Raw genomic sequence first — 24,245 nt, 5'->3', positions numbered from 1 at the left:
AGGCCAAATCCAAAAACACACTTGAAATCTCTCAAGCAGTAGAAAATATGCTGCGGTCACATGAGGTATTGGTTGAACTTATCACAAAAACAATAACAGGGGTGTGTAGACTTTATATTCACTGCATATTAGCCTGAAAATGTAATTAGGCAGCAAAAGCATTTGCTTGTCAATTACTTTGTTAATCTCAAACTGATTAAATAAATAATGCTCGTTTGTGGTCATGCATTTTTATTTTTATAAAAACTGGCTTTTACATTCAACCGACCCAAGATTTTCAATGAAATACAACTAGTCTTTTTTGCTGAACGGTCTGAAAATCCCGTCAGTCTTTCTGCTACAGCTGAACAAGGTTTTTAAATTGGCACATCTTAAAAATCAACAATGTTAGTAGCACAATACCTTGCAGGCTTTTGTTCCGCTTGCATGGGTGCTCTTTGTATAAAAAGAAGTCAGTGTGTTTTGCTTCAATCTCCCTCATTCCTCTATTTTGGTGTGTTTAAGAAACACTGAGGCAGTAGCCGCGTTAGGTTTTCAGCGGTGTGATGTTACGTCTTGTGAATAATTACAGGTATTGATTTGTTATTGGAGAGATGCACACCCCTACGGTTCATATTGCAGCAAACCTTGCACAAACATTTTTAAACGTCTGACTCGCTGCAGCCAGCGCTCTACCTACTGCAAGAAAGCCAAGAGGGGGGAGGAGAAGGCGAGGAGCCCAATTATCACAAGGACTCATTCATAAATGCCACTCAGATAGCAGAACACTAAGGAGAAATTCATGAGTGTAATTATAATAAACTTTCTTCCAAAATAGTGTCAGGGAGGGAAAAAAAAAACCAATGACAAAACTCCACAAAGGGAGAAAACACTAAGAAAGAATACCTGCAATGTCGAATTAGGGAAGTGGTTTTAAATGAATGCCACAGCTATTCAAAACATGCCCATGCAATCCGGTGGATGTTGGGTCCAAGGCAGAAACCGCCATTGTCAGAGCGATGAACAAGGCCAGGCTATGGCATGCATGGCTCTCTTCAGGCATGTGGGCTCGGGCTGGTAGCTCAACGTGGCCAGTCGTGCTGAGGAACTGCTGACGGTTGGGCAGTTTTACTTTAAAATAGAGTTTTTGTAACTTAGTAGTACATGGTATAGGCCACCATGGTCACTTTCTCCAATATCATATAATCAATGAAGTTCTTTCACGATCATGTTTCATTTCAGGTAGTTTAGGTTATTTACCTATTTTTAAAAAGTGAGAAACATTATTGAACATTTGTCAAGTGTAAACAGCAATCTTTGCCAGTTTTTTTTTTTTTTTTAACCCATATTTCATTTGTAGATTGGTTGTGTCCTCATGGTTTTGCAGTACTGCCCTCATCAGTAAAAATCATTGTAGGCACACTACTGTTGATTAAATTATACTTCTTTTCCATGCAGCGATTTTAAAATCATGACACCACGTGTATATTGTTATTTTTAAAGTTTAAACAGTGAGAAACAACAACTGGCAGTGAAAATAACATCAAATAAAAACATAATTGTATTCATTATAAAAAAGAAAGGACTGCAATGTCGACAAGTTCATTAAAAATTACATAGACTGACGAGAAGGTTTGACTAGCTAAACTGACATTAGAAGATTAGCTCATCATCATTAAAGACAGTCAGAAACTTTGGCTATCAATTTACAAACCCTCTAGGTTATCTCAATTTTAAATTCCAAATGTTCACAATGCTGCATTGCTCAAGACATTAGCAATGTAAACTTCACTTTTTTATCTCGCTAACAAGGAGACCCCCACATCCTCCAAAGAAGGACATTATGAATACTTTAAAAAGTAAGCATATACATTTCTCACCTGCATGACATGATTGGTCAACTATGAGTCCGCTATTGACATAAAAATGTCATACTGTGAAGGATAACTAACTTTTCTTGCGAAGATTTTATTCGGATAGCGATGGTGATTGGAGGGACTTGCCGCTGACTGGGCTATTGCTGTAAGGATTCCAGTTACCTTTCTCTCTGTCCTTGTTGTCATGCTTGTGCTTGTGTTTATGTTTGTGTTTCTTCTTCTTCTTCTTTTTGTGTTCGTGATGGTGGTGGCCATGTTCCCCTCTATGTTTTGAAGGCAAGGGTGCAGTGGAGTCTTTGGAGAAAGATGGTATAGGCGTGGCAGGCATGGAGAGCATTGACTGCTCGACGAATGCCGGCTCTTTACCTTCAAAGAAAAGCATCATTGTGGTGGTAAACAAACTGAAATATCTGAACAACCGTGTTAGTATATCACCTGGTGTGGAGGGTCGCTCCAAAAGGTTGAGGTGATGATGAATGAAGGCCTGACTATCGTGGACAGTCTCCATATCAATATCTTCCTCTTCCATGTTAAACTACAACCAACCAGAGCAAAACATTTCAGAACTGAGGAATGTTTTGTGCAATATATTAAAAAAACACCATCCAACCTTGGCAATAGACAACAAGAAGAATAACAATTCCTTACTCTGATCTTGTAGCGTCTACCGTCATCATCTTGGTGTTGCAATGCTTGTCCGGGTTCTGGCGGGGAGCCCAGATGAGTCTCGGCTTTTCTCTTGATGCCCTGAGGAGGCTGCCCTACACCACACACGCCGAGTGAAATAGGATCAGGCTCTTCATCCTCCTGCTAGAGGGAAAGAAAAGAGATATGATGTTTCCTATCCACAGCATTTATTTATTTAATTCCCTCAATGTGTACAATCCCGTTTTTATCCGTCCTATGGAATCAATTTGCCCCCACTTTTTCATCATCAATGAATTGTTTCCAGCATAGCACTTACAGGTGGATAATTTAAACCGACACCATGGATTCCAATACTGGCGGGTGTGTCAATGACCACACCAACACTCGGTTCAGGCTTGATGGTGGGGTTTAGTACTGCCTTCTTCTCCTTTAGGTTCAAGACCAAGCCGAGCTCGGGGAGGGGCAGGCAGGAAGGCCGAGTCAACCCAAACAAAGTGTAGTAGAGGTTGACAGCATCGCAACGCAGGCGCCAGTCGTGAGAGGTACCTGAGGAGAAAAAGGGTGAAAAGTCAAATACTTATTGGTGATTTTATATGAGGATTTTATATACAAGTATATATAAGTATCCAGCAACAATTCGGTCCCATCACACATATCACATACCTCCTATTGCTGCTCAAATCTCCCACACTTGTCCAATTTCTAGCTTCAGACTTCCTGCTGCTTCATTATAAAATCCTTACCATCCCTTTGACAGCTCAACCCTCTTCCAGCAAGTATTTGCAAAGCCTTTATTCAATCAATATGTGACACTCTTTATACTAACCGCCTCTGTTTATTCCTTTGAGCTGCAGTATATAAATGCATTAGATGGAAAAGGGTTTTAGACAGATAAGCATATCGACAGGATTTTGTCCGAGACTCACCTGAGTTCATAAGCTTCCAAAGCTGGTCCACAAGAGCTTCATTGCATATAGCTGATTCTGTTGTCTTGGTGAAGGGTGGATTCTTAGAAAGCATGGCTAGGATCTTATGTCTGACAGAACAACATATGTTGAAAGTGTTGTGGTCAACTGTCATTAAGTGATGACCCCCTGCACTATATCGAGAAAGCCTGAAAGCCTTACTAACCTGACATAAGGAGCTGGGTCACTTTGAACCAGGTTGAGTAGCCACTGCAGCTCAACTGCACTCTTTTCAACTGCAAAATAAATGACACAAACAAATAACTCATACAGCAGGAAAAAAAAAATGGTTTTAACTTCTTACATAGCCAAAGCTAATCAAACGATGGATACCATCAATACGCTTGCAATTTACCTCTTGTATAGTCAACCAGAGCCTCTAGCGCAGCAACACGAACATCAACAAAGTGGCCATATTCTGCATAGGACCTGAAGAGTGATGCTTCACTTGGGATGTGACCGTTTCTTTGAAGTTGTCGGATGGCTTTAAGACAACTATGAACAAAGCCCAAGAGATGGAGAAAAATAATAAAAAAAATACAATCTGATTAAGCAAAATTAAATAATAAACTTGAAACGAATCAAAAAAAAACAGCAACAGTATTGTCAGGCAAAGTGAAAAGCAAAATATCTCAAAACGACAATTTAATCAAATCCGCAGTTTGTAACTACCATCTTGCCTGTCTATTTTTGTTTTTCAACACACTTAGCTAACGGCAGCTACCTGATTGTAATTGTGCTCCTGTAGCTTGGCAATAGTTTCTCCATGTTGAGGAATCTAGTTATCTCCTCCAAAATGAGACGCACATCAGCATTTAAATTGTCCACTGTTCGAGTCTCATTGTTGATACTGATGGCTGGCGTCAAAGAGTTGGTCAGTGCTTCGAGCAGATCTGCACGGTAGTAATTATCCGAGAACTGCAAACAGACCAAGAACGCGAGAGTGTTAGTCCGGTGAGCAACAAAACAAATAAAATAAATAAAAGCACTTAATTGACATGCAATGCACACTGCAAATTGTGTCAGTACGTGACGTACAACAGCAGTGTGGGCCACAAGAAGTCATTACATTCTCCTCACCACCAACCTCAATCAATAGACTCATCACACACTCAATTCCATTTACATATAGTAGAGTCTATATATAAATTTCTAAGCCTGTATTTATTTTCATGGTATTTATTCATTTTAAACAAACTGTTGTGTGCTGCTATAACGCCTGAATTTGCCATCATTACAGGAATATCTTGTTTTAGGAAAAAATCTAAAATTATGAAAAGTAAGGAAATTTGGGCAGTGTTAAGAATTTAGATAACTGTGTTGCGGTGTCTTTACTTTGTTCTTCCTGTTGTCGTTGTACTTGATAAGATCAAGTATGAAGTTGAGGACATCTTTGGGACAGAGGTTCTGGACATCTCTGAGTAACGCCATGGCAACAGGCATAGTCTTGCAAGGCAGACAGAAAAAGGGTATGTTAGGTGTAAATTACAAAAGAGATGGGTAGACTTAACAGCCAATAATAACAGCAATTGAAGAATATATCCAACAATGAGAAAAAGCTGTTATAGATATATTTTTTTAACTTCACACCTTCCACGATTTATCAGTACCTTTCCTTTGCTTGGCATATTGTAAAGGCTGTTTATTTCCTCTCTTGTGGTCTAATAAGAACCTCAAAATGACTCTGAGGTTATATATGGTACTGTGACACCAGATAACAAATGAAATAACATGAAATATATATAAAAAGGGCAACCGCCATTTTCTTAAATCAAATCATCTCTTTCAAGCAACCCACAAGAAGGACAACAGTTTGAGTAAAGATACCCGAATAGTAAAATATTCGGTGCCTGTTTTGATAAGAACAATCTACCTTTTGCAGGAAGTAGCTCTGGAAGTTGATGAAGTTGTTGGTCTTCACAATGTTGGGGCAACTCTTACAGCAGAACATTCTGGTGAAAAGAGACTTCATAGCTGGTGGGCCCTGCCACGTGCTCACCATAGCATTGGCTATCTGCAATTAATAGGTGCACAGAACAACAGTTTTCATATTTCAATACTTAAATGGAAATGCATTGCTAAGAATGCCAAGGAAAGGTATTTGCCTTTTTGTGATTTACCTTTTTTCTAAACACGTTTATCATACAAATCCAGACAATCTCAAAATTCATATAATCAAGAATAAAGGATAAATTGGTGTTTACTTACTGTACATGGTAATCATTTGGTCATCGTGCAACCTAATTAGTGTAATATGAACCTTGAAACGTTTTAGGCACCATCAAGTTAAGGTACAGTATCATATGGGAAAATGGCCTTCTGGCTAACTCTGGCATATTGACAGAAATGTTCATTAATATGTGCGGTCCCTGTAATAAATAAATAAATAAATTAAATTAAAAATATACCTTTGCCAAACAAAAGCAGGCTTGTATGCGGACTTTGTAGAAACACTGGTCTTGTTCAAGGATGTCAGTCAGAGCCAGTCTGGAGGCAGGAGTTGGGAAGGTTTCAAGAGCTGATATGGCCTCCTCCTGCAAAATCCAAAACATGCAGCCATGAAGAAAAAATATTGATGTTGGAATGATCTGCATGGCAAAGTCCAAAAGCAAAGTCAAACTTTTCTACCACCTGCGAGTGGATTGTAGAATACTGACTTTCTAAAGGAACGCTCTACTACAAATAATTCACCCTACTAACATAGCAGCCGTGGCTTCATGTTGGCTAGTTCACATTGCTATTGTTATCTTAAAATATAATAATAATGTAAAAAAAGACAGGCTGAATAAATTGTCTCAAAATTATTCTTTGATGCCCTTGAGTGTATCTGTACCCGTAATCTTACTACAGTTGAATCTTCATTCATAACATAACAATAAATAATAATACAATATTTATTGCAGCTAGCCATTACCAATCCATATATCCTTTTAGCTCTTCAATTTATTTATAGAACAGTAACCTTAAATCCTGTAGCTAATACCGCAGTACTATTTTTGTAATCACTTGATAGGTAGATCTGGCCAACGTTTTACCACCCACAAATCAAATCAATCTTACTCCTGAACACCATTTCACACCCGCATTGAGAACTCAACTACTGTTTCACACAATATGAACGAGACCTTACATACCTGTGCAACTACATCTCTTTCATAACGCAGCTGGTATTGCCACATGAAGTCAGCTTGCTCCAATTCGACCTTCCTCAGAATTGACATATCAGGGTCAATCCGTATCCACAGCAGAGGAGAGTCGGCACTATGTGAGAAAGAAGAGCAAGGTACAGGTTACCTGTCAGTCTCGTCCCTTCGCTAAACTATTTTGGAAATGCAAATTTAGTAATTGCCGTATTGAATTCTTACTCCATGGCTGATAAGTCCATGTCCACTTCCTCTCCATTCATCAGTGGAATTTTCTTTTTCTTATTTCTAGGAAGAATATCAAATAATGAAAATGATAAGGAGCATTTTCATAGTCAATTTTTTTATATTTAGCAGAGGTTTTACGGCACCTTCGGCTCTTGGAGTGACATGGAATATCATGTTTGAGGCTGTTCTCCTCTATTTGCAGGGTATGGTTGAACGACCCATCTAGTTCCTGCACCGTCACCTTGATGGGACCCTGGGGGATATAGAAAATTTTGAGAAGATAGTATATCATATTTATATGAGGTCTTTGAATGAGCCTGTTTTTTTGTTACCGACTGTTCAAATGCCCTTTTATAAATAATCATGACACACAGATTCATAACACTCACAACATATTTCTGAGTTCCTGAAGATGTGTAGTCTTGGCGGATCTCTAGCTCCAAAACATTCCTCTTTCTGTTGAAGGCAAAGCTGCCATAGAATTTTACCACAGCACTCTGATCTCTGGTTATGAATAAATTAAGAGATTATAAATGAAAGAAAGACTTGAACAATAAACATTTGCGTGTGTGCTCTCTTTAGGATTACTGCCAAAAAGTTTTTAGTCAAAGAAATACTTGACAACTTACATTACAAGAGAAAAAAATATTGCACTCCACAAGACCGATAAAGAAATAATTTACTGCACACTTGATTATTTCAGACTTTTACAGGCTATATGAAATTACATAGATCAGACTATAGCCCAGATCAGTGGATTGAAGGATACACCCATTGTTTGATAAGAGGGGATATGTCTTTGCCAGAGACATTAGAGATGGATTTCAAGAAGGCATGAGTAGAGAGAAGCATCTGATTCCACATGTGACTCTGGTATCTCTGTGATGAGGCTGTGCTAGCCAGACTCAAAAGCTTGTTGAAAACCTGAAGAAAATATAGACAAAAAAGTAAGTCGCAGATTTTTGGTCCAAATCATGCCGTTTGTAATTACATTGACTGATTAATACGCAGGTGGTTTAAGGATGTAAAAAGACAAAATATCTGAACAACATTTCACCAATGAGGCAATAGAAGTAGTCCATACTGAGCACTTGAGAGCATAGAACTCGAAAACCTCGGACGAAAAGAGCACGCCGTCCGATACAATGCGTATTGTTATGCAGTATAGAAAAATAAAGACAGCTCACCTGCAACATGAACTCCATGCTGATCCTGTTTTCAATCAGTCTCATCACTAAGTGAGCCTTACATTGGAACATTCTGTAGTACTCCCATGACAATGTGTGTGGGTGCTTTAGGGAGAAGTGAAGGTGGGGAGTTGGGCTGGAAAAAGAAGTACTAGTATGAGCATGTGATTTCAACCTGTTTAATTTGATTCACTCTAGAGATTGGAACTGAATTTAAATGTATTACTTGTCCTTTTCTTTGCCTCCACTGAACGTTGGGTGCAAAAGAACACCTCCCATCTTGAGTTCATATTCCACAATTTTGTCCAGCTCCTGAGACAAAATAGACATCTAATTTAAAAATAGACCATAGATGTTGTGACACCTTCAAATATTGCATGTAATGTCTGGGTGTCATGCAAGAAGTATTGCCCAATGGAAGTCATGCCATGGAAACAAGATCTCGGAATACAAACGATGAATATTCAATTGTACAATGCTATTCTCTATATATCTTGGACTCAAGCAGATACCTCTTTGATCCAATGCCGATACTCGTTCACTCCAAAAGTCTTCTTCAGATACAGGCCAAAGATATATCCCGAGATTCCCTTCAATACCCACTCGTCAGCCCTGCAGAACATATGTAAAAATTCACAGTAACTATGCACTTGATTGCTTCCCATAAGGTTGCTGAATTAAAAGTGCTATTCTCATTTTTAATCCTGTCTGCGGCTCAGCGGACTTCGTCTGTTGATCACACACAAGAATTTGTGTGCAAAAGTACGGAAAAGGACGGGTTGCATTACTCACAGTGATCAACCCCAATTATTTTCCATGTGTGGTGGATCATTATAACAACACCAAGGTATGTAAAATTTGTTCTTTGCTTTCAATATCAAAGGAGGGAGAATGCTCCAAGTTGGCTCGGCCGTTAGTTTGTATGCACTGAGCTTTGCTCTAAATAGCTATTAACAGCAAGGGATACAAAAGACTTTGTCGGCAGTTATACTAGGGCTTTTGCTGATCAAAATACATCAGCACGGTCTTAATGACATGATAGGCATATTTTTGTTTTCAAGTCCATAATAAAACAAATGTAGGAGTCATTTGATGTACATGTAGGTCACATTTGACCGTTAGGTGTCACCATTGAATAGGCAGTGTACTCAAAATATTTTTTTTTCAGAAAGTGATACTGTGACGCATGACAAGAGATTAGTGTATCTATCAGCTATATTACAGCAGTGGGCATTTAAAACAAATGTATCTCACCAAGACATCCTGGAGATGAAACACCCAAAAAACTGTTGAGCCAAGGCCTGGGCAAGGCAACGACGTGTCAAAGGGGTCTGGTCGATGATCATCGCACTGTGCAGTAGGTTAGTGCTGGAAGACATGGCAAAGTCCTGTGACGTGAGAAGCGGGGAGGGAAATACCCAAACTAAAAACATGTTTCGAAAAATCACGTACATGTTGTAAAAAGAAATGTGTGATATTGGATTTTCAGGCCTGGATCTTTGCCCTGAAACACCCTCGCAACAAAATCCCTCCAAATTTTAATTAAAGATATCTGCTCTAAGGCCTAATTGGCATATCAGTCTCTAGCTTTGATGACAGAGTATGGAGAAATCTAGGAGATTATCGTGTCACGTTATATTCCATAAATTACATTCCATTACACCCCTACCATCAATGTCTTCAAACTTTGAACTTTTTTTAGGAGTAGTATGTCTTATACTGACACCAGGTGGCTAAGGAAAGCACACCAGAAGCTAGCTCAACAAGTTACCACTGAACATTCCAACTACAAATGTGAAAAAGAAAAAAATAGATATATAATAAAAAGCAAGTTACTCAAAATGTCGCTTACCTGAAGATGCTCATGGAAGCATAGGAAGACACTTGCACATAGGACTCATCCACAAAAACAGTCTTAAAGCAGGAGTAAGGGTAGCGGCATGTCAGAATTTCTTCATAGAACTCAAAAATCTCATGCAGGTAAGACATGGAATGCTTGAGAAGTGGCAGCAGTTGGGGCAGGCAAAAGTGGGTCACCTGATGGGAGGACAGAACAATAAAGTCATGGTTAAACTCTATCAAGGCTGAGTTTAATCTGTTCTGGTAAGCAAGTTGAGGGAGGACAGTTATCCTGATTTCACATCTGTCTATTTTCTGTGCAGCAAAAACAAATAAATGCTTGATCACCAATTACTTTGCACAACTATGTGCAAGCAAAAGGTGAACATTTTCAAACCACAAAACAACCACAAACACACCTCATGCATGTAGGGGTCCACAAGGATTTCAAAAGGCCCGACAGCCAGGGAAATGTTGGGGGCTGCAGTTGGGATAGCTAGGACATAGTGGAAAGTTTTCTTTCTCATGTCATGTGTGTAGACTGTCTCTACTAGGTCACCGCATGACACTGCAACCATGGAGGAATCTATGGTGAACTCCAGCTTCCATGTGCACAGCTCTGAGTAAGAGTCCACACAAGGGAACCAGAACCTTGGGGAAAGACAAAAGGAAACACCGTGTCATCAATCAGTTCACCAGAAGTCTTTGCTTTCATGAAGGTATCCCAAAGGATCACAACATACACTGTGTATCTTACACGATCAAGGATTAAAATTTTCCAATAAAAGAAATAAAGTGGAAAAAAAAATTGAACACTGAATTTCATTAATAATAACTATCAGGTGAGTGCTATAACCAATTAAAACATATGCAGTAATGTACCTCAAGATTTGTACATAAAATAAAAGCATTACTAATACCGAGTGGAGTTGTGGTGTCCGAAGGAAAACACGTGAGCACCTCTCTCTGCCATACTGCCTTCCACATCATGGATAACAAAGTGGAGACCACCTTTTGGCTGGTCCAGGGAAAATTCAATGTATACCTTTAAAAGATGTGAATCTGGAGAGAGAGAGAGAGAGAGGTTGGGCAAAAAAGATGAGATATAGTCATGCACTGAGGTTAGGTTAAATTGCCTCACCATCTCCTTGTTTCCAAAGTTCAGAAGGAACCTTGATGACCAACTCCCCATGTCCTGCATCTGGGTCCACAGCACTCACTGCGGCAGTGTAGGCACTAGAGAAATAATTCAGGTTCCTTCTGTAGAAAAAAAAAACAAATCATACCAAATATTTAGGCTGGGGTGTACCAACAAAGTCTAATTTAATCATTTAGTAAAACTAAGTTTGAACTGAGTTGTTGGAAAAAGCAGCAGTACATAAATGCAAACCCAGATCCAAAACCTTTTTGACATACTGTACTTACTGTTTGGACTCACTGTGGCACACTTCCAAAGTAGGGTCATTGTAAATGACTGAAGCTTCAAGATCATTTATTCGAACCCTGTAGATACGGCACTGTTTACTGTTTAACTTGATTCTGTTAAGGTTAGCCACTGTAGGGATTATGGTCAACTCAACATAGCCCTGGGTGAAGGAAAAAAAGAAGAGGAAAAATTATCATTAGTTATTTTGAATTACAATCATTACGTGTTAAAACAGTCCCCTCACTTGTTATTATCATGTTTGTCATGCCCATGAGGTCATGAAAAGGCAAGCAAAAAGTAGGATAAGGATGTCAAACATAAATCGAGGCTCCGTGGCTGCTTTTTATTTGAATTGTCCCAAACATGAAATCCACCCAAAACATGTCATTTTCAGATCACCGTTTTTGAGTGAAAAAAATATATTTATTTTCTTTAATTTCTTTATTTTTAAAGATCACAAAGACAAAAAAACTAATCTTAAAATCATATTACCAAATGAAATAAAGGTTTGGTGTCATATACACCAATGGACCATTTTGTTTCGTTTTTTTGTTTAGTGAAACAAAGCAGTAATCTGTGATCCTGCAGCCATGCAAAGTGCTCACAGTAGTGGGCAACACCCGATATAATAAAGACGTAATTAATGCCACTATGACCGCATTCTGTGGAAAATTGGGCATCGTAAACTTAAAAATCGTATGTTTGACACAACACTTGACATGAATAGCATTTTATAAGATGTGGGTCTTGTAGGATATTATTATCCTCTGCAAGTATTGATAATGTAGTTAAGCAGTAAAATTCATCTTAGCGTTTATACTCACAATCACAGATTTTCTTTGGAAGTTGATATTGTTGATGCACACAACCTGGTGGGTCGTAAAGGAAAAGGCAAAATGACATTACATATCATTTTAAAAACATACTGTACGTACTTCCTATTAACGAGGTGCTTTCTAGTCAACTAAGGGGTATTTGAAATCTCGTTATGTATTAATGCAAAGAAAAAAATACTTATAATTTAAAGGGTCGTGGACTCTCAAATCCTTTATCCCTTTTCTTGTTCATCCTCGTTTCGTTGTCACGGGAAAGCTCAACCTCGTTTCATTAGTTGAGTAGTGTTGGTAGCACGTACAGAACAGTAAATCCCTCTAAGAGAAAGATCGGAGACAAAAACGGATTCCACACCACGTCTGATTTTTAGATGAGGTAGTAAAAAGATTAGGTTAGCCCTCAATGCGGATACATACTTGTTGGATCCACTCAGAAATGTTCTTCAGAGATCGCGACTGCAAGTGTATCATGCACGGATCGAGGCATGTATCATTTCTACTCAATAGGTAAAACTTAAGTCGTATGTATTATTCTTTCGTTTTCTGTTTCCGCATCCTCTTTTCTTCTTCTACAGCGAATGCCACAATATTGAAGGCGGAATCGAACGTTTAGTCAGCATTACCGCCATCTACTGTACTAAAATTGTAATTGAATGAGTAAATGAATGGACATGAAGAAAATACAAAAACAAAAACAAAATAACTTGTGGTTTGTTTTTTTGTAAATACTAGAGCACCAAAAAAAAAAAAAAAAACAATGTGTTTGAAATTATTTCCTCCACTAATATTGTTTATGCATCCCTATGTTACCTGAATTGATATTGCAGTTTCCTCAACCTGTTTTATACAACTGGCTATGATTTTTCTGTAATAATAATAAAAACACACTTGGTGGCCCCAAGATCATCAAGCCCACAGACACACACTTTGCAATGGCGCCAACATGTATGAAATACTGGAAAAAGACCCGCCCATTGGGTGTAAGAGAATAATCAGTGCCACAAACATTACAAAAGTCAGAAACCATCAACAGTGTAACTATATGACCGGCTTTATTCACAGGGGACCATTCCTGGTATTTAGTTCTTCCAAAAATATACAAAGGGTCAGATCTCAGTCCCCTTGTCAGCAGCATCAACTCTCTGACTTATAATATTGTTAAGTATGTGGCCAACATCTAAGCACCCTTGCTGAGCAATAAACCACATCACGTCCAAAACTCAATCGACTGTGTTAATAAGGTTAGAGACCTAAACCTGGACAAAATTAAACTCGCTTGCGTTTTGTTCACTGGCATCCAACCCAGGATGCAGTGGAAAGTGTGAGGCAACAGCTATTACTTCACCAGCTCCAAGCCGGATCCACAAAAGGTGTCACAAATAACTGATTAATCGACAACTAATCGATGAAAGTAATTGACAACTAAATCGATTAGACCCAATTTTTAATTTAAAATTGTCCAAATCCTCTGATTTCACCCTCCAAACTATAGATATACTGTAGTCCACCCTGAACAAATGACTAAGTTGGCAGAACTAGGAAAGAAGTTCACCAAAATGTGGCCATTTTCCCCTTTTACATAATAACTGGGAGAAAAAAAATAAACCAAAAGAGAAATCCTGAGCAGGGGCCAGAAAAGCTGACTGTAAAAAACAATGTTGACACAGATGAGGACACTATGAGGCCGCTATGAACAAAACGAACAGTCCTTCCTCAGCTCAATACACTTTGTATCTATTTGTACCTTTTGCCTCAACTCTACAGTGGCGGTCTGCTAAGAAAGTCTCTGATAGAGAATAGCTGGTAACCTGGTTGCAACTCACCATCAGCTTTACTAACCAGTAGCCTAAATCATAAAAAAAGTAGAGATTTTACACAAGTAATGCTATCTGTAACCCGTTTTGTGTGATTTGTGTGACTCTGTGTGACAGTTTACTAACTTTAAGTCTCTCAAGCAACAAAGGAGAAGCAATTTGCTTTGAAAAGTTTCACCTTCTAATGCCGGTAATAAATACAGACCACTGTGAGCTGCTTGGAAGTCAGACAACAGGAATGTGCTAATCCATCACAGTGTTTTTGTTCCGGCTGAACCCTGGTGTGGATTCATCCAACAGGATCAATAGAGTAAATCTCTGTTCTTGTGCATGTCAGCCTAAAAAATAATCAGTCAGCTTTCTTTCCACTGTCAGGAAAGGTTTTGCTTGAGTTTTATATGAGGTGTGCGTGTGGGGTGCAGTGGGGTGGGGGTGGAAGCTATTTAAATGTCCCCCAAAAAAGCAGAGCTCTCCAAACAGAAGCTGAGAGCAGTCCTTGATTTTTCGTAGGCATTATGAAACATCCAAAGGTCAGTATGCTGGACTGCATTTTGTTAGGAGGTGGAAGACACCAACACTGAATATACTTTCTTCGATGAATTGAAATGTATTCACTTAAAATATGCAACTTCAACTATCTCGTTAGATGAATCATCCAGGGATACTCTTGAGCTTGCTGCTCTTCTCTGGTGTTCGTGGTTTCCAGTACACCGAACTGGCAAACTATGTGGATAGTCATCAAGAAGAGTATGTCGAGGTACGCTTTTCTAATTGTCTCTATCCTTTCGTCACCACGTACACAAAATGCTGACTATTAGTAAATGTTAATGGATCAAGCTCAACTGATGACAAAAAAAATATATATATATTTACGTTGTCTGTGATTTTGTTTTACTTGAGTATATTTTTATGTATACTTTAGGCTCTACGGGAATGGGTGGCTGTTGAAAGTGACTCCACCAACATCCTTAAAAGACCAGAATTACACTACATGATGAAATTGACTGCAAAGAAGCTTCGAGAAATGGGAGGAAGCGTCAACTTAATAGACGTTGGTAATCAAGAGGTTAGTTGAAGTGTCGGTCGCAAATCTGCAGACACACATAGACAAAAAATTAACTATCCTCAATTTTAAATGTCATCTTTGTTTCTATCATCTAGCTGCCTGACGGACGGATTGTTATGTTGCCAAAGGTTGTGACTGCTCAGTTTGGGAATGATTCAGACAAGCACACCGTGTGTATCTACGGTCATACAGATGTCCAACCAGCAAAGCTTGTGGATGGCTGGGCAACTGATCCATTCAACTTAACTGAACTCAATGGTAACAGCTTTTGATGTTTTCGTTGCAAAATATCATGCATGAAAACAAAACTAAAATGATTTCAGAAAATGACATATTTTTCATGTCACGAGAAATTTAACATAATGCAAAAAGAATTAAGCTTGACAAAAAAAAATCTATTTCCAAATTATGAGGTTTTTCTCAATTATATGGACCTACCAAAATTACCCAAAGAAATTAGACATTCTAAGTGCACCACAAACACTACAAAGAATTACTAGAATTGAATTCATGCATTGATGTATTTCTTTCTTTACAGGTAACCTTTATGGCAGAGGGGCATCTGACAACAAAGCTCCAGTTTTAGCTTGGATTCATGCTGTGGACGCTTACCAGTCCCTTAATATGGTGTGACCATCTCCATATTACTAAGTAGCAATTTTGATTTATACACTCTTTGGAAAGTGTGTCTCAATGCGGAAACCTACAACCAACTTAAAGTTTGTCATTGCACTGTTGATCACTTTGAAAATAATGAACCATCCCGAGTTTTCATTTTTTCAATGATTTAGATCTTTCCAAACCTTTTGTCAACATAAATCTCGAAACAGGTTTAATGTTCTAATTGTTTTCATCTCTACCCTCCAGGAGTTACCAGTAAATGTGAAATTCCTTTTTGAGGGCATGGAGGAAACGGGCTCCAATGGTCTGGATGCAATGATTCAGTCACACAGAGACACATTTTTCTCTGATGTGGATTACATTGTCATTTCTGACTGTGGCTGGCTCAGCAGAAAACCGGCTCTAACCTACGGCACTCGAGGCAACTGCTATTTCTTTGCTGAGGTTGTATGTTAAGGTTGCCGAAGAAGAAAAAAAGCTATACCTAAATTCTTAACTCTTACATTTGCAGGTTGAAGGCCCTAAGCAGGACTTACATTCTGGTGTTTACGGAGGCACTGTGATAGAACCAATGACTGATCTTATTGGGCTTCTTGGTAAGAGTGGAAATGGAAATCGAATTTAACTTATTGACAATATTGATTTTAGGTGGAATTGCAGCAAGACGCTTGTAGTGATAGTTTAGACCAGGGGTCACCAACCTTTCCGAAAATGAGATCTGCGTCATATTAACTGCAAATAATTGTTGGTCAGCTATAAGTAAAAACGTAAATCCAAATCTTGCACTCTGCAGACTCTCTAATAAGCCCAAGTGGTAAGATCTTGGTTCCTGGAATCACGGAAGCTGTCGCTCCCCTCTCTGTTGAAGAATTGAAAACGTACCAAGACATCCAGTTTGACCTTGACAACTACAAGAGCAAGATTGGCGTTAGTGAGCTCATGTACAATAACAAGGTGGCAAATTTGAATAACTTTGTAGTTATCGTCTCAAGCATGATGAATGTGCCAAGAAAAGTTATTTTGCTTTTGCAGGTGGACTTGTTGACTCATAAGTGGCGCTATCCTACTGTCTCCATCCATGGCATTGAGGGAGCATTCTCTGACCCTGGCATTAAAACCGTCATCCCTGCTAAGGTTACTGCTAAATTCTCCATTAGACAAGTTCCTAATATGGAACCTGAGACAGTCAAAAAACAGGTGAGTTTGCTTTGTTAGATACTAAACATGCCGATTGTCAAAAGGACCATCTTCCAATTATCTATGGAGAGGCTCGCCTCATTTCCCTACTTTATTTAAGGTCGCAGAGTACCTGCATTCAATGTTTGCCAAGAGGAGCAGTCCAAACAAACTAAAAGTCACAATGGTGGTTGGAGCAAAGCCTTGGATAGCTGATCCTCGAGATCTTCTCTATGAGGCCGGGAAAGCAGCTGTCAACAGAGGTATTGTCCGCCATTATTCGGTATTGAATGCAACACATTGTGTGCAATGGGGAAACAGGACAATAGAATAAATCCTTGTCATACTCTATATGAAGAGACCAGCCGGGCTATCAATTAGGAATTGGAACACATCCCCATTTGGAACACAAATGGTGATTGGTTTTCACTTACAGGGGTCCTGAGTTTTCCGTGTTTTCAAGACGTGATGCATAAAAAAAAATTTGTTCTCTCAGTTTTTAATACAGATCCTGATTTGATCCGTGAGGGTGGTACCATCCCTATCGCAAAAACCTTCCAAGATGTGACTGGAAAAAGTATCATCATGTTGCCCATCGGTGGCTTTGACGATGGGCTGCACTCGCAGAATGAGAAAATAAGCAGGTTTGACTGCAATATCCTACTAATAGCATACCACATTCTGAATTATTTTTTACATTGATTTGAATAGTCAGGAGATAGCCCACCACTAATTATGGCTGTACAGTATTCCTAATTTTCATACTTTGCCTTCATTAAACCTTTATGGATGCAACAGTTAATTAAAGTTTAATGATGGCTTTTAACTTACTGTTTATTTACCCTTTCTTTCCAGGTACAATTACATTGAAGGGACCAAGCTATTTATTGCATACCTGTATGAAGTGTCCCAGATTAAGAAGATCAGTATATAAGACATTTCTGTGGCTTCAGTTTGTCAGTAACTTGTATTATTGTAAGTAGACAAAGTCACTTTGGTTGTTCACATGATCAATGATCGGACAATTGTTTTTTCATCCTCTGAGCTTAATAGTTTCTAATTATTACTGACTCGTAATTATAATAAAACTTGCTTGTCCACTCAGTTTGACATGATGCTTTGATCATTTCTGTAAGACGATATGAAATGTACTACTACAGGCAATTGAGCTCCCAAAATATTTTGCATGCTGTATTCCAAGTAAATAAAAACAATTGTATGCTATGATCACAAGTCTGCTATTAGTAAGCCCACAACCACAATAGTTGATGTCAGAAAATGGGATCCAAGGATGACGTGTTTTTGCCTCTTACCTCGCTCCAACAGCTGAGGACGACAGGATTGGTTGCCTCTGATCCAGCAGAGTCAAAATCACCTGCAATGAGGGATGTTCAATGAAAGAAAATTTAGTCAATCCATATTTTCATTCCCTCTTTGAACTGTCAACTTATTGGTACTAAATATAAATGATATTTAGGGATGGGACATTGCAATTTTCTAGGAATGTTGCAGAAGTGATCATTTGAAAATGTACACACTGGTAGTTTGTTTACAATATGTTTCGTAATTACTGTAAGAACTCATTAACATGATGAATGTGTTCTCATATTTAAATATCAAGGTAATTTTTTCAGATGTGTGTTTCAAACTGATTGTGTCGAAGAAGGTTTGATGAACATCCTGACATCATCATGTAGATAAAGAAATGAAGGCATCTTGGCATAAAGAAGTAGGGATTCTTTGTTACTAGATCCGAGAAAAGAATATATTTAATGGGTTAAAAGAACAGAAATTGTGATGCTTTGTGAATGAACATTCCACCTCTTGTCAACTGGAATGACATGAACATGAACATTAGGATACCAGTGTGCTTTAAAACTTCATATATCTTGAAGTAGTTTTTCTCTTTGAATAGTCCATTCTAACAATAAAAAAAATCATCATAAAAATTATATATCAATAGATGCTATGTCAAAACAATAGTCATTATATTAACTCGCACTGGTCAATTATTTGATGGTAAAAAAAACTACTACAGAACAGCGCTGAAGGGAAAAAAAAACAATCTAAAATTTTCAAGTAGATCAGTCACATCCAGATACATATATATTTGCTGAACAACAAAACAAACAAAAAAGGATTCATCATTGCATTTCAAGATAACGGTGACCATGCAGAGTGTCAATATAGTGTGGCTATACTGCAAATCATTTGTTCAATAAACCTTAAGGACAACCAGCAGCTAAATAAAGATGGCTGTTAAATGTCGCATTTCCTGGGACAAATGCAAACAGAGGTAACAAAACGAAAAACAGAAATTTACGCGTGAACATCTACAAAGAGTTATTGAACAGAATACAAAATATAAACCGCTTGCGTCATAATGGAGGGTGACTGCATCATAATCAATGGGATGGAATATACTATAAAGCGACAATTTACTACGATTGGCTACTCCTGGGACGTTGTTGTTTCCTCAAATTCAATCAAATGTAATGACTCAGTTACAAAAGAAAAAAAAAAATGTAATAAACAAAAAAATCCCCACCTTATCTAAAGGCACTGAGTTGTAATCTTCCTTTTCTAATGTATAACATACTAAGCCAAATAAAGACAAATCGCTTCAGGGATTTGACACACTATGAAAATCCACCATCAGATCTGAAGTGCATGCAAATGAACTCATTAAGAGTTTGATGCATCACACGCTGAGCCTCATCAGTGTTCCACAAAATGCAAGTAGCTATAATTTATAGAATTAACTCCAACATTCTTTGCAACATTTCTGAGCAAGGGGAACTACAAGTGTCACATTTTTACAGTTCCAAACATCTCTCTTCACAGCTGCTTATTAGGCACACATCAATACAAATAGTGCAGTTTGGAACTGAGGTGTCTTCCTATTATGTTGGCCAAAACATTTATACAAACCTGCCAAAATATGAGGTAAAATAATAAAACTAACAAGATTTTTTTATTGCTAAACTGGTTATCTAGTTTTCTTAAGGACACATGCTAAAAATTAAATATCTATATGTAGAAATGGATTCTTAAAATGTTTTAGAATCTAAGTTTGGGCAACACAAGGAACATTTATAAGCACAATAAACAGGATCCAAAATGACAACCTGCAAAATTACCAGTGACAGAAAAAAAACATGCATGAGATTCAGAATGCTGATTTTGTTGGTTGTCGTCAATCTGACGTCAATTTGGCAAAGGGCGTGCTGTACTGCATGCTCACAGTTTATAGAAAAAGGCTGATTTACAATAAATGGGATGGACAGTATTGCGTGTCATCAAGCGCACGCCAATTTATATTCCAAGTTACAATAACATTTACAGGCACTGCCTAACAGCACCTTGAGGACTTTCGGTAAGAGCAATTCAGAATTGAGAAGATTTTTTGTAAAGCGCGAGATTTTTGTCTTACAACTTGCCTGCTCTATCGAAAGTGTATTAAGAGAACCAATTTTGCTATACTAACCAACAGACACTTGTGTACATGTTGCATTTAGCTTTCCCAGAACTGACACAATTATTTGCGTTTTATTTCTTCATAGAACTTACCAACAACTGGACAAGACTGTGTAGAACATGTGGACAGCGAAGAATCAAACATTCAGAATGTTAAGACAATTGCAAACGATGGGTTCAAAAATGAAAACTCTTTGCAAATAAATGAAGGACAAAACATATTTTGTATTGTCAGCCAATTAAAAAAATAATCTGTTGCAACATTTCAAGAGTGTCCATAATCCACTTTTACCAGACTAATTTGTCCAGTCTCTCTCTTTCTTTCTCACCCTCACTCACTATATATATATATATGTATGTATGTATGTATGTGTGTGTGTGTGTGTGTGTGTATGTGTGTGTGTGTATGTATTATACGTATATATATATAATATATATTATATATATATATTATATATATATTATATATATATATAATATATATATATATATAATATAATATATATATATATATATACACACACTATTTCTTTCTCTTGTTGCTGCAATACCAAACCACAAACAGTAGAAGGCGGCAACACCATATCTCACAGTTACAAGTAATTCCAACAACGGAGAAGTCCAGCACCCTCAAAGGCCACTCCCAGTTGGATGAGTGCAAAACAAAAAGAGACAATCAACGCAGTCTTGTGTGAGAACAAGTCGAGAGGTTCCTACGAGCCTTCAGTTCTCAAAGAGAAGAGTGGTCCACACATGAGAGGGTTCACTGTTCTGCTGATTGTCCACATGAGGGCGACAGCCTTCACTTGAGCTGCGAGATTCCAAATCTTGGAGGATCACTGAGTTCTCAGCTTAACAAAGACCAGTTTTTGCAAAAAACATCGACGCAAATGGCAGTGTTCATGCTCTCCTCTTGACTACGCAACTCTGCGTGCAATTCTGTAACATTCAAATGCACCCTAAAAGAAATCCAATAAATCAGCAGTATCTGGCGGACTTTCATCAACAATAATAATAATAATCATAATAATAATAACAAAAAAAAAAACAGCAATGAAACACCAGTCAATTCACAAACTTCTTAGAAGAATCAACCAATATTAACATTCGCTCTGCTTTGGGCAGAATCAGGTCAAGTGAAACTGGGAAGGGGGGACGGGGAGTTCGGGACCCGAGGCACCAGGGTTGGTGCATTGGACGATGGGAGGTGTCATAAGGCCACAAAGGTGCATGGGTGTTTGAGTTTACAAGGCAACACTCCTCTGTTGAGCTGATAAAATTCCACCAACTGGATCAGGTCGGTGAATTTGGTGGCACCATCGTCAAGGCTAAAGAAGACTTGGCCGTCCTCTTCACACTGATGAGCAGACGGGCGAGTGGAAATCAGAGCAAGTTAGTGATTTAAATCTTTTACAATTGGATTACATTTTATTATGACTACTATTCTGACTGACTTTGAGTGAGAGGCAGGTTCCACGCAATTTATTCCAGGACAGAAAAGAAACATTTCAACCAAACAGTACTGTTTGCTTCTTCTGTACTGTTTGATAGAAGTGTGGCTAAAGATACATAACACGTTGTCATTTTACTGTTTCCATTTGCCTTTGGTAACAAACATTGACAATTGGTGATCCTGAGAGCCAATTGAGGGACTAACCTAATATCAGCAGAGATGGCAAACACAATTGAAAAATATAAGCATGCTTACCGGTAGTATCTGGAAATGTTTGATTTTCTGGTGATGGCACAATGTGAGCACAAAAGCCTTGGGGTTGCTCTGGCTGACTCGTAGCAGAAACAAGCTAGAAAATAAGAAAATACACACTTTCAGATTCATACTTTAAGCGTGTCAAGTGAAAACGATGAAGGGTGCGTTATGTTAAATTACCCATCGACTTGCCCCTGCTGGTGGATAATGCGGTGGGATTCTTCTCTGGTTATTCTGCCATGGAACCACAGCTGGGCCATGTGGATGACTGACAACAATATTTGTGGATGTGAAATCGACCAGTAATTTGAGTATAAACTCACTGTACATAAAATGTGCATTGTTGCGTTAGGATTTGCATTTACCCGAGTTTAACGAGGAGTGATGCAATGGACTGTGGGAGCCGAGGATGTTCATTCGGTGATTCCTCTTCTGAGCCAGCCGTCACATACAAATACAAAGGACAGGATTAGTTGTGCTTCGGCATAAACAACTACTGCAGAAAAGTTAAATACAACTCAAGTGGACTTAAAAAAAAAAGTACTTTGAAAAGTAATAACTGCACTGAACGGGAAAAGTTAAAACATGCTTTTCTGGATTGATAGAAAATAGTTTGAATTGTTGCGTGATTGTATTTGATATTTGAAATGTTGTGAGTGTCCGTTAGAGTGCCATGTATAAAACAAATACTCACCCTCCATGCGTGTCCCTCTTCCATAGCGGCGCTCTGAGCTTCCACGGGGTTGTCGATTACGCGGCCTATCGTTCCCGAAAAATCCATCGCCACCAGAGAGTTCTCGGACACACTTCGCTGAGGGGAAAGGAGGGGCAACAAACGCGTTTAGTGTTTAGTACACACTAAACTGATCTGTCAGGATTTCAAAGTAATGGTATTAGGTCTTAAGAGTTTATAGATGTCAGATTTTGGAGGCTTTAGCTCCTTGTGTAATGAGGGTAACATACCACGGGTGCTGAGAAGTGTGAGAGCAGGGTTTTTCTCTGCTGGGGAATCTTATAATTCTGGTACAATAGAATCCCGTACTGTGAAGAAAAGAAAACACCAGAGTCCTTTTTTGATGGGTGGACGTTTAGGAGGGGAGATGTCATGGCACTTCTTTTTTGCAACACAAGATTGAATATGGACGGCTTTATACGTATCAAATCTCAGTGAGCATTTGACTAAATATGGGGGGAATTAACAATCACTTAATATATTGTTGTAATATTTATTATGTTTATTTAATATTCTTTATTTATGTAAATTCGCGGTTAACTTAACCCTTGACATTTTTTTCTGCTTAATTAAAAAGATAAGCAAAAGATGAATTTAAATTATTTTGAAATTGTGGGAATTTTTAATTACTGTAGAAAATTACAGGGAGTTATTTACTTGAGTTTTCATTTAACTTTTAAAGACACAATGACGACAAAGGGAAAATGAAATGAAAATGAGCATCGGGTCAAAATAATGGTGGGCTACACCTTGACTACTGAAAATCGGCATTTGTATCAGCCCTGAAAATACCATATAAGATCTGGTTTTGTTTAACGATTGACTATCTATATGAAATCATATTCTGATTTTGGGTCCTACGCACGCATAAACCAAAAAAACAGTGTACCTTAAACAATCTAAAGGCGGTCATCCAGCATGTCCTGCCTTGTTCATCTTCAGCACACAGAATCCGTAAATCCTTGAGTTCCCCTCTGCATTTATTGGGCTGTAAATGAACAAAGAGAATTAGAAAAGTATTTGAAAAGAGGATTCACTATTTAAAATGATAGTTCACTGCATCCCTGTTCAAATGAATCTTTTACATCTTTAAGCTGTCAATGGCAGTGAATGAGTCATTACAAAAAAACTGAGCCCACTAAATGCTGTTGGTTGTATACCAATTAAAAACATTCTGAAGATAAGAGTCATCTCTAGCGAATCTTATAAATGTATGCATGGGAGAGAGAGAGAGAGAGCGAGTGACAGACAGAGAGAGAGAGAGAGAGAGAGAGAGAGAGAGTTCAACTGGAGGTGAATTCTTCCTCCGCTCCTACTATTTCATGCCGACTCCCCTCTGTTATCTGACACTCACCTTGATACAGAACTCAAAGTCTGTGGGTGCACCGTGCTGCTTTTTGCCTGTGATGACAGTGAAGATGTTACTATCTTCAAGGTCTGCAAGTAAATGGAGATGTCTGGGCTCCTGAAGACACAAATAATTCTTTTGTAAGATGATGACAGACAGAAACCGCCTTAAGTTACA

General features: G+C 38.3%; 3 protein-coding genes across 11 annotated transcripts in view; 1 reads left to right on the top strand and 2 right to left on the bottom strand.

Moving 5' to 3' along the window:
• Window positions 1–1,463: 1,463 nt before the first annotated feature.
• Window positions 1,464–12,699, bottom strand: taf2 (TAF2 RNA polymerase II, TATA box binding protein (TBP)-associated factor). 2 transcript variants are annotated; one of them, XM_061289161.1, is made up of 28 exons: window positions 12,543–12,699; window positions 12,311–12,443; window positions 12,117–12,171; window positions 11,292–11,452; window positions 11,008–11,126; window positions 10,787–10,928; window positions 10,286–10,517; window positions 9,880–10,064; window positions 9,282–9,395; window positions 8,540–8,639; window positions 8,254–8,339; window positions 8,028–8,163; window positions 7,610–7,764; window positions 7,230–7,344; window positions 6,984–7,093; window positions 6,835–6,900; window positions 6,604–6,730; window positions 5,878–6,003; window positions 5,343–5,483; window positions 4,805–4,915; window positions 4,194–4,387; window positions 3,825–3,964; window positions 3,636–3,705; window positions 3,431–3,540; window positions 2,821–3,050; window positions 2,505–2,663; window positions 2,292–2,391; window positions 1,464–2,222 (listed from the first exon to the last, which is right to left on the bottom strand). In XM_061289161.1, exons 2-28 carry the CDS (start codon window positions 12,358–12,360, stop codon window positions 1,948–1,950), a joined length of 3,609 nt encoding a protein of 1,202 aa, XP_061145145.1. In that variant the 5' UTR covers window positions 12,361–12,443; window positions 12,543–12,699; the 3' UTR covers window positions 1,464–1,947. The 2 variants fall into 2 exon arrangements, with proteins under 2 accessions (XP_061145145.1, XP_061145144.1); XM_061289160.1 differs by having other exon boundaries at window positions 2,505–2,666; window positions 12,311–12,441.
• Window positions 12,700–14,360: 1,661 nt separating this feature from the next.
• On the top strand, window positions 14,361–18,026 carry cndp1 (carnosine dipeptidase 1). The gene is made up of 12 exons (XM_061289215.1): window positions 14,361–14,469; window positions 14,586–14,696; window positions 14,862–15,005; window positions 15,101–15,263; window positions 15,544–15,632; window positions 15,873–16,070; window positions 16,138–16,222; window positions 16,420–16,580; window positions 16,659–16,823; window positions 16,924–17,065; window positions 17,299–17,446; window positions 17,658–18,026. Exons 1-12 carry the CDS (start codon window positions 14,455–14,457, stop codon window positions 17,734–17,736), a joined length of 1,500 nt encoding a protein of 499 aa, XP_061145199.1. The 5' UTR covers window positions 14,361–14,454; the 3' UTR covers window positions 17,737–18,026.
• A 527-nt stretch (window positions 18,027–18,553) lies between these two features.
• The window catches only part of LOC133160421 (growth factor receptor-bound protein 10-like), a 49,185-nt gene continuing 43,493 nt past the window's right edge, over window positions 18,554–24,245 (bottom strand). For 7 of the 8 annotated variants that reach the window (XM_061288058.1, XM_061288053.1, XM_061288054.1 and 4 more), the window contains 8 exons: window positions 24,075–24,185; window positions 23,610–23,708; window positions 22,951–23,028; window positions 22,682–22,798; window positions 22,353–22,419; window positions 22,168–22,255; window positions 21,988–22,081; window positions 18,554–21,636 (listed from right to left, as the gene is read on the bottom strand). In XM_061288058.1, the coding sequence (XP_061144042.1) occupies window positions 21,490–21,636; window positions 21,988–22,081; window positions 22,168–22,255; window positions 22,353–22,419; window positions 22,682–22,798; window positions 22,951–23,028; window positions 23,610–23,708; window positions 24,075–24,185 (801 nt within the window). In that variant the 3' untranslated portion in view covers window positions 18,554–21,489. The remainder of the gene's footprint in view (window positions 21,637–21,987; window positions 22,082–22,167; window positions 22,256–22,352; window positions 22,420–22,681; window positions 22,799–22,950; window positions 23,029–23,609; window positions 23,709–24,074; window positions 24,186–24,245) is intronic. The other variant, XM_061288059.1, reaches the window with a different exon arrangement.

Source organism: Syngnathus typhle, linkage group LG10 (assembly GCF_033458585.1).
Source record: "Syngnathus typhle isolate RoL2023-S1 ecotype Sweden linkage group LG10, RoL_Styp_1.0, whole genome shotgun sequence".
Taxonomy (NCBI): domain Eukaryota; kingdom Metazoa; phylum Chordata; class Actinopteri; order Syngnathiformes; family Syngnathidae; genus Syngnathus; species Syngnathus typhle.
Note: the sequence above shows the minus strand (reverse complement) of the source record. Positions and strands in the feature narration are given on the sequence as shown.

What these genes read in the sequence shown, in the direction of transcription:
- taf2 (XM_061289160.1), bottom strand. Translation starts at nt 12,360, where the DNA reads ATGAACAAGAAAAGGGATAAAGGATTTGAGAGTCCACGACCCTTTAAA. An exon ending in TGGACCCCTACATGCATGAG is followed by an intron (nt 10,065 to 10,285) that starts GTGTGTTTGTGG and finishes TCCTCCCATCAG; the next exon opens with GTGACCCACTTTTGCCTGCC. An exon ending in TTCATCTCCAGGATGTCTTG is followed by an intron (nt 8,640 to 9,281) that starts GTGAGATACATT and finishes TATGTTCTGCAG; the next exon opens with GGCTGACGAGTGGGTATTGA.
- cndp1 (XM_061289215.1), top strand. An exon ending in TGATCTTATTGGGCTTCTTG is followed by an intron (nt 16,223 to 16,419) that starts GTAAGAGTGGAA and finishes TGCACTCTGCAG; the next exon opens with ACTCTCTAATAAGCCCAAGT. An exon ending in CTGAGACAGTCAAAAAACAG is followed by an intron (nt 16,824 to 16,923) that starts GTGAGTTTGCTT and finishes ACTTTATTTAAG; the next exon opens with GTCGCAGAGTACCTGCATTC.